At 38.1% G+C, this 14,367-nt stretch overlaps 1 protein-coding gene across 1 annotated transcript in view; it reads right to left on the bottom strand.

Moving 5' to 3' along the window:
* Window positions 1-13,896, bottom strand: part of LOC124556448 (tyrosine-protein kinase transmembrane receptor Ror-like) — a 127,081-nt gene extending 113,185 nt beyond the window's left edge. Inside the window, exon 1 of the mRNA XM_047130397.1 lies at window positions 13,722-13,896. Within this exon, the coding sequence (XP_046986353.1) occupies window positions 13,722-13,810 (89 nt within the window). The 5' untranslated portion in view covers window positions 13,811-13,896. The remainder of the gene's footprint in view (window positions 1-13,721) is intronic.
* Window positions 13,897-14,367: the final 471 nt, after the last annotated feature.

Genomic DNA, 14,367 nt, shown 5'->3' with positions numbered 1-14,367 from the left:
ACCCGTGCCTATGGCCCTCTGAGTCTCGTGGATGAATAGCGCGAGCTGGGTTCACACGATCGCCTTCTTCGAAACCCATGATGATTCCTACAGAGTAGATTTCTAGTCTCCAGAAAAGTCATTATTCTCGAACATAATAATTGATCGACGTTAGAGATATAGGTCTATAGTTCTGTACATCTATTCGACGTCCCTTCTTGAAAACGGGGATGACTTGTGCCCTTTCTCAATCTTTCGGGACGCTACGCTCTTCTAGAGACCTGCGGTACACCGCTGCAAGAAGGGGGCAAGTTCCTTCGCGTACTCAGTGTAAAATCGAACAGGTATCCCATCAGGCCCAGTGGCCTTTCCTCTTTTGAGCAATTTTAATTGTTTTTCTATCTCTCTGTCAACTATTTCGATATCTACCATTTTGTCATCTGTGCAACAATCTAGAGAAGATCGCAGAGACAATCACTACATACAGGAAGCAGCAACACGGGTAGTGGGCGCTGTGTGGAAGGGACTGGCTGGTTTTCTACGTTAGAGGGTCTCAGGAAGCCACAGAAAGGGCCCTGTCTAAATGGCAGAAGGTACAACATAGTAAGTTAGTTGTAGAAACAATCAGTATTGTAGTTGTAAATTGTCGTAGCTGTGTTGGGAAAGAACCAGAGCTTCAAGCCCTAATAGAAAGTACTGAAGCTCAAATAAGCTCAGCAGAAATTTTTTCTAATGATCTAACAGTGTTCAGAAAGGATAGATTAAATACAATTGGTGGTGGAGTATTTATTGCTGTCAGAAGTAGTTTGCCTTTTAGTGAAATTGAAGTAGATAGTTCCTGCGAAATAGTATGGGTAGAGGTTATACTTGACAATAGGACTAAACAATTAATTGGACATTTTACTGACCCCCCCCCCCTTCCTCCCCCCCCCCCCCCCCAACTCAGAAGATATAGTTGCTGAACAGTTCAAAGAAAACTTGAGTCATTTCAAATAGGTACCCCACTCATATAATTATAGTCTGTGGCAACTTCAATAGATATGCTGGAAAAATTATAAGTTTAAAGCCAGCGGCAGGCATAAAACATCATCCGAAATTGTACTGAATGCTTTCTCAGAAAATTATTTTGAACAATTAGTTCATGAGCCTACTCGAAGCGTAAATGGTTGTGATAGCATACTTGACTTCTTAGCAACAAATAATCCTGGACAAATAGGGAGTATCATGACGAATACAGGGATTAGTGATCACAATGCAGTGGCTGCTAGGCTGAATATCGTAACACCCACAACCATCAAAAAGAAATGCAAAGTACAGCTATTTAAAAAAGCTGATAAAAATGCTCTTAATGCCTTTTTAAGAGACAGTCTCCACTCCTTCCAATGTGCTCACGTAAGCGAAGAAAAGTTGTGGAATGATTTCAAAGAGATAGTATCGACAGCAATTAATAAGTGATGGTACTGATCCGCTTTGGTACACAAAACGGTTCAGATCGCTGTTGCAGAAACAACGAAAAAAAGCATGCCAAATTTAAAAGAACGCAAAATTCTGAAGATTGGCAAAGTTTTGCAGATGTTCGAAATATAGTGCATGCTTCAATGTGAGATGCTTTTAATAATTTCCACAATGAAACTCTGTCCGTGAATCTGGCACAAAACCAAAAGAGATTCTGGTCATATATAAAAAACACCAGTGGCAAGATGCAATCAATACCTTCACTGCGTGATAGGAAATGGTGAAGTCACTGACGACAGTGTAACCAAAGCAGAGTTATTAAACACGGTTTTCTGAAACTCCTTCACCAAAGAAGATTAAGGAAATATTCCCGAATTCCAATCAAGAACAACTGTGAAGATGAGACACATAGAAGTAGATATCCTCGGTGTATCAAAGCAGCTTAAATCACTTAATAAAGGCAAGGCATCTGGTCCAGATGGTATACCAGTCAGGTTCCTTTCAGAGTATGCAGATGCAATAGCTCCATATTTAGCGATTATATACAATGACTCGCTCAAAGAAAGTTCCGTATCTAAAGACTGGAAAGTTGCTCAAGTCACACCAATACCCAAAAAGGGAAATAGAGTAATCTGCTGAATTACAGGCCCATATCACTAATGTTGATTTGCAGTAGGGTTTTCGTGACATATACTGTATTCGAACATTATGAAGTACCTCGAAGAAAATGAATTACTGACACACAGTCAGCATGGACTCAGAAAATATTGTTCTTGTGGAACACAACTAACTCTTTATACTCATGAAGTAATGAGTGCTATCGACAGGGGATGTCAAATTGACTCCATATTTTTAGATTTTCAGAAGGCTTTCGACACCGTTTCTCAGAAGCGTCTTCTAACCAAACAGCGTGCCTGCGGAGTATGGCCTCAGTTGTGCGTCTGGATTGGTGATTTCCTGTCACAAAGGTCACAGTTCGTAGTAACAGATGGAAAGTCATCGAGTAAAACAGAAGTAATATCCGGCATTCTGCAAGGAAGTGTTATAGGCCCTGTATTGTTCCTGATCTATATTAACGACATAGGAGACAATGTGAGTAGCCCTCTTGGATTATTTGCAGATGCTATTTACCATCTTGTAAAGTCATCAGATGACCAAAACAAATTGCAAAATGATTTAGATAAGATATCTGTGTGGTGCGGAAAGTGGCAATTGACCCTGAATAAAGAAAAGTGTGAAGTTATTCACACGAGTACTAAAAGAAATCAGCTAAATTTCGATTATGAGATAAGACACACAAATCTGAAGGCTGTAAATTCAACTAAATACTTAGTGATTACAATTGCAAATGACCTAAGTTGGAACAATCACACAGATAATGTTGTGGGTAGAGCAAACCAAAGATTGTGTTTCATTGGAGAACACTTAGAAGGTGCAACAGATATGCAAAAGAGACTGCTTACACTACACTTGTCCGCCCTATTCTGGAGTGTTACAGTGCGGTGTGGGATCCGTATCACGTGGGACTAACAAATGATATTGAAAAAGCTCAAAGAAGGGCAGCTCGTTCTGTATTATCATGAAATAAGGGAGATAGTGCCACAGACACGATACATGAATTGGAATGGCAATCATTAAAACAAAGGCGTTTTTCATTGTGACAGGATCTTCTCATGAAATTTCAATCACCAGTTTTCTCCTCTAATTGCAAAAACATTCTGTTGGCACCCACCTACATAGAGAGAAATGATCATCATGATAAAATAAGAGAAATTGGGGCTCTCGCAGAAAAATTTAAGTGCTCGTTTTTCCTGCATGCCATTTGAGAGTGGAATGGTAGAGACAAAGCTTGAAGGTGGTTCATTGAACCCTCTGCCAGGCACTTAATCGTGAATAGCAGAGTAATCACGTAGATGTAGATGGACAAAAGATTTTCAGTAAATATGTGGCAGTTTGGAGTTTGAAGCCCAATACATATACAAAATACAGGCTGATTATGTGATGATATTACAAACTTTCAGGGATGATGGAGAAGGGTAACTATATCAGTTTGAGGTATGGGACCCTGATACGGAAACGATCGAGTCAAAAGTTATAAGTGAACATTGTTCTGATACGTCTGACACTGGTATACATGTATTGGCACTGTTGTTGCTAAGGCTGCAGGGTACGCTACTTTCAGAGGTTGTAGTATAGACGAGAACAAAGTAAACATGGGATCTAAAATGCATGCCTTAAGAGTTACGAGCATTACTTCATCTTTGCTGCTGAGAGAGACATCTATTCTACCGAACAAGTGGCCATAGTTCTTAAAGTATGCATTTTAGAGTCAATATGTAATGCATTTTCCCCCCCTTGTTTCAGTCCATACTACCTCCTCCAAAAATATGGAAACCAAAGACCATACAGTAGAAGAAATATGTCTCACTGTAGTGAAGATAAACAAGTGCTCTTAACATACACATTTTACAGCCCATGTTTACTACACTTTTCTTTTAGGAAGTTACCACTCTACAATCTTAGCAACAACAGTACCAGTGCATGTATTCTACAGTCACAGGTATCAGAATGATTTTTGCTTATAACTTTCGACACTGTCATTTCCAGAAAAGGGACCTTGCCTCAAATTGATACATTTACCCTTGTCCACCTCATCCTTGAAAGTCTGTTACATCATCACGAAATCGCCCTGTACAGAGGTCTCTACTTACCTGTTAATCAAGATAGTAATGATGAGAAAATTGCTGAGAATGAAAATATTTGTGATGCATCTAAATTCGACTCCTCTTCTTCCAGTGGTACTGCACACTGGCAAATAAATGTTTCCAGAGCATATCAAAATTGTGATTATTGAACAGAGTAGTGAAGTATATTAAAACAAGGTGGGACCTTTTGAATCTATTGAAAGATCAGGTGAACACACTCATAGAACACACCTTTGTTGCAGTTTCATCCACATTTGAACAAGACTAGATATGTAAAGAAATGAACGCTATACTCACCATCAACAAAGAAACTGTACTGCTTTTGCTGCCGATTATTTGTCTCTGAGGGTGATACAAACAAAAATAAATTTATTTGTGACATCTGTCAATCGTGTAAATTGAATCCAAAGATATCAAAGTATGAATCATCACCTGAACAACTATTAAATTTAGAAAAATGGGATACACACTGTTAGGGCTTGATGCTTAATATAACGACTGACAAAGATAATCAGAAGATTGTTAATGATAAGGCCAAGAAATGGAGAAACATTTTACATCGCTTTTTCGATATTAAATGATTTGGAGCACAGCTAAACCTCATTTCCAGTAGTCATCGTGAAGAAATTTCATTGGAAAGCAGCAAATTTCTCATAACTGGTGCAACTGATGATGAAATGTGATCCAGTATTGAAGGGGCATTGTTTAAAACTTGGTGAGTACACTGGTGATCAGAGAATGCCTTCTTATTTGTCAAAAGGGACACAAAATGAATTTATTTTTATTTTGAGCAAACATTTTAAGGAAAACGTTATTGTACAGATAAAAAGGGATAAATATTAAGGAATAATTTTTGACAGCACCAATGAGGTGAGTCAAATAATTAGATACACCTATTCAGAAGACAACATTGTGGATGTTCGATAAGCCACTTTATGTATATTTTTTTGTCAGGGAAGACTGCAGAGGGTATGTGAGAAGATACTCAACAGCAGCTTAAAAAAGATGAGCTGGGTACTGCATCGTGCAGGGCTCAAGCTTATGACAATGCCGTGTGAATGTCAGCTGTAGTAGTACAACAAAAAATTTGAGAACTCAGTCCAAAAGGTCTGTTCAGTCCCTGTACCGATCATTCTTTAAATCTTTCAGTAGTTCCTGCATTCCCTTGTGTTCACTCTAACATGGCCCGAACAGCAGAGAAGTTATATACATTCTTCTCATGATCTACACACAGATGGGAATTACTTGTAAAAAAAAACAGGAAAAGTTGGAAACAACTAATACTCGCTGGAGTGCTCAATGCAAGTCAGTTAAACTCATAAAAGAAATCCTGGAAACAACTGTTAGCACATTAGAAGATATGCATGATCCATCCAAGCCAAACCTTGATACTTAGACCTACAGCAAGCTTGCTCCTTCCCATTATGTGAGATTTCACCTTTTGACCTATATCAAATTTTGACACACACTAAGGGAGGAAATAAATTTAATTCAATAGTATCCACAATCTAGAAAAATGACTTAAAATAAAGGACTCACAAACTTAAAAATCCTGAATGAGTTATTACTAATAAAACAAACTACAATTATAGACAATGCTGTTACTTTTGGCACTAAAAAATCCAATGATTAGACATTAACATTGATTGACGAGGAAGGAGAAGGGTAAATATAGCAATGCTGGGTGAACTAGTTCATGACACTGGATTATCGATTTGAGAAAATTCCATCAATCAATGTTTAAATGAATGGACCAATTTATACAAGAACTGTCACAACTATACACTGTGATGAAGGGAATCACCAAACTTTTCCAAATTGTTGAAACAAAATTTTTGCTTGAAGCTTCCAATGACACTCTAGATGTAACACTCTTGAAACTGAGAGAAATTTACAATGAGTTTCATAAGGATCAGGAGCCAGAAGAAATAAAAAGGTATCATAGGCATCTAAATGCAATCAATAAAAATGTGGAAATTGCCGCTAGATGGGCAGCCCAAGAAATCCTTCAATTTATAATTAAATGGGTCTTCGGTGAATCACTGCCTTGCACATCACTTATACTACAACAGTTCTTGATCATTTCTGTTTCAATTGCTTGATGCTAGAGAAGTTTTTTCCAAAGTGAAACAAATGAAAAATTATCTTCGTTCTATGCTAAACCAAGAATGACTAGCCAATTTGTTCATTTTATCAACTGAAAGAAAAGTTTCAAATGAAATAGATTTCAATGAAGTTACTGGGGTTTTCAGTAAAATAAAGGTATGAAAATGTGCTTTAATGTAACCACTATATCAGGTTGCGAAAATAACAGATATTATAATTGTACAAGCTTGTTTCCGGACATATAAAAGAAAATGTAATTTTTTATCCTATTCTATATTATTTTGTTGCATTCTACCTGGTGGCTGCTGTGCTAAATGTTGATCTGTCTCTCACCTATATCTTTCAGTATGTATAGTACATTTTCTAGAGCACAGACTACACACACTATAAATACTTCATATTTTTTGTCAGACATTACATCTATATTACTCATTTTTACATCAATTTCTAATCGGACTGTGTGTGTGTGTGTGTGTGTGTGTGTGTGTGTGTGTGTGTGTGTGTGTGTGTGATTTAGTTTTAGTGTCTTGAGTCTCCAGTGAGCTTAGACTGCCACTCCTCCAACTTCCTCAATATGGGTATTTCATGAGATGTGGAGTCTATGTGGGAGGAAGTAGCATCTTGCTCAACTTCTCTTGGAATGTATGTTCTCGGAATTGCAACAATAAAGCCTCACTATGATCCACATCATCTTTCTTGTAGCTTCTACCATTTGAGTTTAATGAGTATTAAATCTGCTACACTTTGTTGGATCTTCTCTATTTCTTGCATTAATCCAACTTCGTAAAGATCTAAGACTGATGAACTATAATCAAGAATTGGTCAAACATGTGCTTTGTAAGAAATTCTTTGGTGCGTGAATTAGATTTCCATAAGTTCTGCCAGAGCATCTTAGCCTGGAATCTGCTTTCCCTACAACTAGTTTCATGTGGCCATTGAGCTTAACTCCAAACAATTATTCCAAGATATTTTACACTGTTAATGGTTTCAGTAATTTATCGCTAATACTGTAAGCCAACTGTAATGTGCCTCTTTGTCTACTTATATGCAATAGGTTATATTTATGATCAACTTTCAAGTCCTGTCCCAACCACTGATCCTCTGCAGGCCTTCCTGCAATTTGCTACAATGTTCTGATGTTGCAGACTTCCTATAAATAACAGCCAAGTTTACAGATCTTGAGCAAGAGATGCAAAAAGTGCAGGATGGGCTAAGTGTACCTAAACGTCAAATTTTTAAGATATATGTGGTGCACTTCCGCCCCCTTCCCCCTTTTGCACAGTGTTCACTGTTCATGTATTATACATAGTTTTTTATATTGATGTACAACATACATAATGTGTTGTCCGAGGTTGTGTAATTAAACTTTTCTGAATTTACTTTGCTATTTGCAATAGGGAAACATTCCACGTGGGAAAAATATATCTAAAAACACAGATGATGTGACTTACCGAACGAAAGTGCTGGCAGGTCGAGAGACACACAAACATACACACGAAATTCAAGCTTTCGCAACAAACTGTTGCCTCATCAGGAAAGAGGGAAGGAGAAGGAAAGACGAAAGGATGTGGGTTTTAAGGGAGAGGGTAAGGAGTCATTCCAATCCCGGGAGCGGAAAGACTTACCTTAGGGGGAAAAAAGGACAGGTATACACTCGCGCACACGCGCACACACACACACACACACACACACACACACACATATATCCATCCGCACATACGCAGACACAAGCAGACATGTCTGCTTGTGTCTGTGCATGTGCGGATGGATATATATGTGTGTGTGTGTGTGTGTGTGTGTGTGTGTGTGTGTGTGTGTGTGTGTGTTCGCGAGTGTATACCTGTCCTTTTTCCCCCCTAAGGTAAGTCTTTCCGCTCCCGGGATTGGAATGACTCCTTACCCTCTCCCTTAAAACCCACATCCTTTCGTCTTTCCCTCTCCTTCCCTCTTTCCTGATGAGGCAACAGTTTGTTGCGAAAGCTTGAATTTCGTGTGTATGTTTGTGTTTTTTTGTGTGTCTATCGACCTGCCAGCACTTTCGTTCGGTAAGTCACATAAAACATTCTTACATAAGGGGCCTTGGTTTACGATACAGATTAGTTAGCTACCACTATCTTCATGTTGTATTCATGTTTGTTGGTTGCATCACATCACCACCAGATTCACCAAACTAACCTTTACCTTGGGTTACACTACAGATCAGTCTGTCACCAAAACCACGATTTTGGCAGATACAACCACACTCAAACACAAGCAATGAAGCAGAAATTGCAAAAAGAATCCTTCAATCATGGATTATAAAAGAATGCTGAACCATTATGAAAGATAAACAAAAATTCCATGTTATAAAGGGAAGTCTTTATATTTGTGGGCAACAATCTCGTCTTTCATATATTTATCCATAAGTATTTAATAACTGCTCCAACATTCTCAAAGAGTTACATTTATTCTTTTCCAATGATGCCTATATAATTCTTATTTTAATAGTCCCTCCCCCCTTTTTCCATTGGGTTGGTTGGTTGGTTGGTTTGGGGAAGGAGACCAGACAGCGTGGTCATCGGTCTCATCGGAATAGAGAAGGATGGGGAAGGAAGTCGGCCGTGCCCTTTCAGAGGAACCATCCCGGCATTTGCCTGGGGTGATTTAGGGAAATCACGGAAAACCTAAATCAGGATGGCCGGACGCGGGATTGAACCGTCGTCCTTCCGAATGCGAGTCCAGTGTCTAACCACTGCGCCACCTCGCTCGGTTTTTCCATTGGGTATGAAGGTATTAAATCAGATGTTTTGCCAAAATTGCTTGAAATAATGCCCAAGGTGTTTATAAGAGACAGCATGCAGGCTTTGTCGTACAATCCTAGTGAGGGTGACATTTCTCAGCAGTTTTGAATCTAGTATTGCCTCATGTAGATACATTAGCTATCAAAATTATGCAAGAGCACAACATGAATGTGAAGAGTTCACACACATATTGAGTTTTGTTTCTGGTTCATGCATGCTTATATGCTTCAGAAATACGAGCTTGTAGCTCCAACAATAGATTTTAAAGAAACATTTATGTCCACAGTTCTTATGATGTCATGGGTCTAAATAGATGGATGGTACTGACAGATTTGATATTTTTCTGTAACTATAGTAATTGCATGCAGGACAACACTTTGCAAGATAAAAATTTCTTGTCCTAAATTTATATGTAGCCTGATAACCTGCAGGTGAAGGAGAATCTTTTTGATATGCTACAAAATTTTCTCTGTTCTCAAGCACATACCAATTCAAGTTTTTTTGTCTGTTGGAAACTTTAAAATCACTAGAAGATTGTCAAAAATTGCTTCTTAGTATGCTAGAGTCTACGACTAAACATTTGGCCTGTAAAAGAGAAAAGGGGGAAACATGCCGAAGTCAGTAATGGTATCTGGCTGTGAATTTGAGAAGGTTGAGTTTAAATACCTGGGATCAACTGTGACCTACAGTGGTGACACTTCATGTGAAATTAACCACCACCTAGTGGCAGCCAACAGAGCTTATCTGTCCTAAAACAATATTTTCTTCAAGGCCCTTATCTCGGACCACTAAATTACTCATCTACAAAACACTTATAAGACCAGTGCTCACTTATGCCTCAGCCACTTTGACACTAACCAACATGCTGGATGTCTTTGAGAGGAAGGCACTCTGCAGAATAACGGGCCCCTGCTGCAAAGGTGCAACATACAGAAGACTGTATAACAATGAGCTTCATACCACATACATATAGCCACCAGAAAACAGTACAGACAGCAAGACAGGTTCGCCAGTGATGTGGCACGGATAGATGATACAGAGGCATCTAAGAAGATACTAACCAGAAAGGGCAAAGCAGTCACAGCTGACTGTAAACCAGGTGAATAAATGAAGTCAAAGAAGACCTGTAGACAATGGGATACAGAAACTGGAAAGCACTAGCATGGAACCAGGGACATCTGGTGGAAAATTGTTGAAGAGGCACAGGTCCACAATGGACTGTAGAACCACAGAATGCATATGCAGGAGTAATGTTAAGTCAATAATTTGCTGCTGCAGTAAATTCATGAATACTGCTACTCTCAGTCTGAAACTTCTGCTAACTTGCCATGAGCTTGCACATAATGCACTACCCAAATCTTAAAACTGTGTACTGAAATGGATCTCAAACCCAGCTTTCTGTCAATACAAACGATGCTACAAAAACCCAGCAATTAGAGAAAATTTCACGGCATGACTCACAGTTTCAATGATCCAGTGTGTTGTTCCTGCAGTTCTGACCTGGCTCAGCAGGTACATATTGCATATTAAAAGCGACTGTCCTGGTTTGAATACTGGTCTGCCTTCAAATGGCTAATAATGCTGATGACAAGCTTTAAAGCAAATAAATTGGTTTGAGGTTTCTGTCTTGAATTCAACCTAATAATCGGCAGTTTCATTTGGTGTCAGGAAAAGCAAGTGTTTCATGGATGTTCACCTATTACATTATGCAGTGATATATTTTAACTTGTGGAAGAATATCATGAAGAATGTCCTAATGGAGTTAGTTGACCACTGACTCCTCCAGTTGGGTGGGGGGGGGGGGGGGGGGGGGTGGTGACGCCATAGTGCGGATGACAAATGATTGTGTGTGAATTGTAGGCTTATGTTACTGATGATTATACAGCACTGAGTATCAAAAAGCACTTCAAAGCTTCTGCTGTTCAGTTGCATGGGGGAGCTGGGTAACAATAATTATAGCAGTATACAGATAATATAGAGGGGACAATCATGTACACTAATAAATTAGTCTTTGCTGGACATAAGGTTAGTGAAAAAGTCGCCGTAATTGTTTGTGGGAGGTTTCCTACAAACTTTGTGAATTATTCTGCATCAAGGAAGCTACATCTCAACGCATTGCACAGCTTCAACACATTTCCTCTTATAAATAGCCCCGCAAGAATTAATAAACAGAACATTAAGATTTATAGACAACATATTTCCAAGTATGGACACCACAGAGATAGAAATTATTAATACTGATGTAGTGCTATTTGATCACAAAGCCCTCATTCTTACAATTCCAGCTATAATTGTTAAAGAAAGTGATGTACTTCTTTCTCAGAAAATAAATTTTTGTGGAGAACTGTGCTGGTTTTGTTGATAGTCTAAACAATGAATCTTGGTTAGAAGCACTTGCACAATCGGGCACTAACAATGTTTACTCTTCTGTATTCACAATCAATTTTGAAATGCATTTTCTGAAGAAAATGACAAAATACCATTCAAGCCAGTTCATTAAATTTAGTTCCTGGGTTGCGTTATGTATTAATACTCCCCGTAGGTACGTAAAAAGGCTCTCTCCTGAATTAAAAAGATCCACAGACCCCCAGTTCGTAGAATATGAAAGACTTATGAGATTACTTAATAAATGCTTCCCAAACACTTAGCTTAAATTTCACAAATCAGGATAAACTGATGGATCATACACTTGCATACAGCTCGAGTTTAGTTCCAACTAGTGAACATAAAGTAGTAAATTTAGTTTTTTTAGATCATTATATACCTGTGAAAAGGTGATGAAAAGCCTCACATACAAAATGTCATTTCATATTGTTAATTTATCATTCACTGAGGAAGTGTTCCCCCACAGAGCAAAAATCTCAAAAGCAACACCTTTATTTGAAAGTGACAATAAGCATTAAGTAGAAAACTGTTGATCCATATCACTCCTCTCAGTATTTTCTAAAGTAATTGAAACATTAATGAAACCACAAATCACCAAGCACTTAAATGACCACAATCTACTGAACAGTAATCGACACCGCTTTCAAACAGGTAGAAGTATGGAAACAGTAATAGTGGATTACACATATGAAATAATTAGAATCCTGGATAACAATAAGAGCATGGTTGAGTTATTTTATATCTTTCCAAAGCTTTCAATACTGTTAGTCATGAAATTCTTTGTGGAAGCAATAGGGATAACAGAGAGAAAATAAATGGTTTCAATCATATTTGTAAAATATGATCACAGGTTGAGGATGCCTTATGGCACCAAAGAAAAGTGGAGAAACATGTAGTGATGTGATAATAAAATAATATGTGAAGAATTTGTGTGTGAAAAAACTTTACTAGAATAAGTTACAAAATGTGAAATATGGCTAGACATTAGAAATACTTAATACATCATCATTTAAGGTGGTATCTAGCGATAATGTAGCAGCAGAAAGATCATGGGAATTTTCCACTATAATATTAAAAATACAAGTCTAGCTACATTCAAAAGTTGTACATGAAGGCCTAACACACGATGTTTCAATGAAACATGGTAATAATCAGGCACTATCACAATTATCATAACACACTAAACATGTGGCAGTTTACAACATTCCAATAGTAAATTATGAATCACAGTGGCTTTATAAATGTACCACTTGAGTGTTATCTGGATATTACTGTAACAGATGTGGAACTTCACTGTGTCTTGAAAGAAAAATGGACAACAGAACTTTACACTTGCTACTGGACTGTCAACAGTAACAGGAAAAGAAAAGAATGCCTCAACACAAAAGAGACAAGACCACATTACTCATTCATTTTCATTTCATTGGCTCTTCCAGCGGGGGTTGAGTTGTTTGGAGGGAGGATACCAAACAGCGAAGTCATCGGTCTCATCGAATTAGGGAAGGAAGTCAGCTGTGCCTTTTCAAAGGAACCATCCCAGCATTTGCCTGGAGCGATTTACGAAAATTACAGGAAACCTAAATCAGTATGGCCACATGCAGGATTGAACCGTCGTCTTCCCAAATGCGAGACCAGTGTGCTAACCACTGCGCCACCTCACTCTGTTGGCTCTTCCAGGGATTATCTTACAATGATGTTGGATTTGCTATAACACTATGAAAATAAATAGCTCAAAAAATACACACACACACACACACACACAAACGTATCATCCATAAACGTGAACCACCACAAAGAAAAAGGCAGTACATTCCCAGATATTTCCACACAGACATTATCTCTGTCTTATTCATTAAGAAACAGGGTTTATTATAGACTTCCATATTTTTTTTAGGCATTAATTATTATCTGGACGTTGAGTATTTGTGTATCATGTTAACATTGGGCCACTTTAAACTGTAGCAATTTGATCATGACCAAATCTCTGAAGAGACCTATTTTAACACTCTACTGCAAAAGTGTCAGCCCTGTTGAAACCCAATGGTATATCATGGTGCAAACCAAAAATGTGATAAGCCATAATTTTCGTAAACGTGAACGTTTGCGCACGCCAAATGTTGTCAACGGAAGACCGATTAACCGCATTTTTTTTAAAAAAAGTAAACATTCTTGTACAGAATTGTAGCTGTAATTGGCTCACGCAATCTAAAACATAACAGTATGTGTCTCTACTGAAGTAACCACATCAAACTGTCCTTTCCGCTGTCGGCAATGTAAAATAAATAGTAACATTCAGACAATTAATACTCACGACGTATCATTCGCCATTAAATCCTCCTGTGGACTTCCAAAAACGTCTATAACCATAATTAAAATTTGAATGTAGCACAGATTCCACATACTGGCATGTCATTTCATTCAAACATTCACTTTGTTTGCGTCCTCTCAAAATGTAAATAACAAAACTTCACCTACACCTATACTGCTGCAAGCCGCAAGCAAGGATCTTCGTCAATGAGAAGTACAACTCATATCGATATTTGCGTGAAAGGATATATCTTTCATTTTAAGTAAGAAATATTTCACCTCACTATATCGTGTACGGGTTACGCTGAGTACAATAAACAATACGATGTACTTTTTTTTATAATCGTTTCCTGGACATATATTGCAAAGTAGTATATATCTAAAAATTATGATTCCAACAGAGAAATAAGGGCTCGAATTGAGACTAATATTGATTACAAGCACGTCCTTTCGTAGCTCAGTTGTCTCCGAAATGTAGCAACAATGATAATATGACTGCTCAGTTGACAATGACAGAATATGGTAAGCCTAAGGGTCACTTGTACAATGTCGCGTTAAATCCAGGGATAGCTAACCATAGAACAGGCTAACCACTGGTTAACTTGGAGCGCGCCGTGTACGACACAATTTTATTCCCCTGTTATTTGTTC

The sequence above is a fragment of the Schistocerca americana genome, chromosome X, assembly GCF_021461395.2.
Source record: "Schistocerca americana isolate TAMUIC-IGC-003095 chromosome X, iqSchAmer2.1, whole genome shotgun sequence".
NCBI lineage: Eukaryota > Metazoa > Arthropoda > Insecta > Orthoptera > Acrididae > Schistocerca > Schistocerca americana.
Note: the sequence above shows the minus strand (reverse complement) of the source record. Positions and strands in the feature narration are given on the sequence as shown.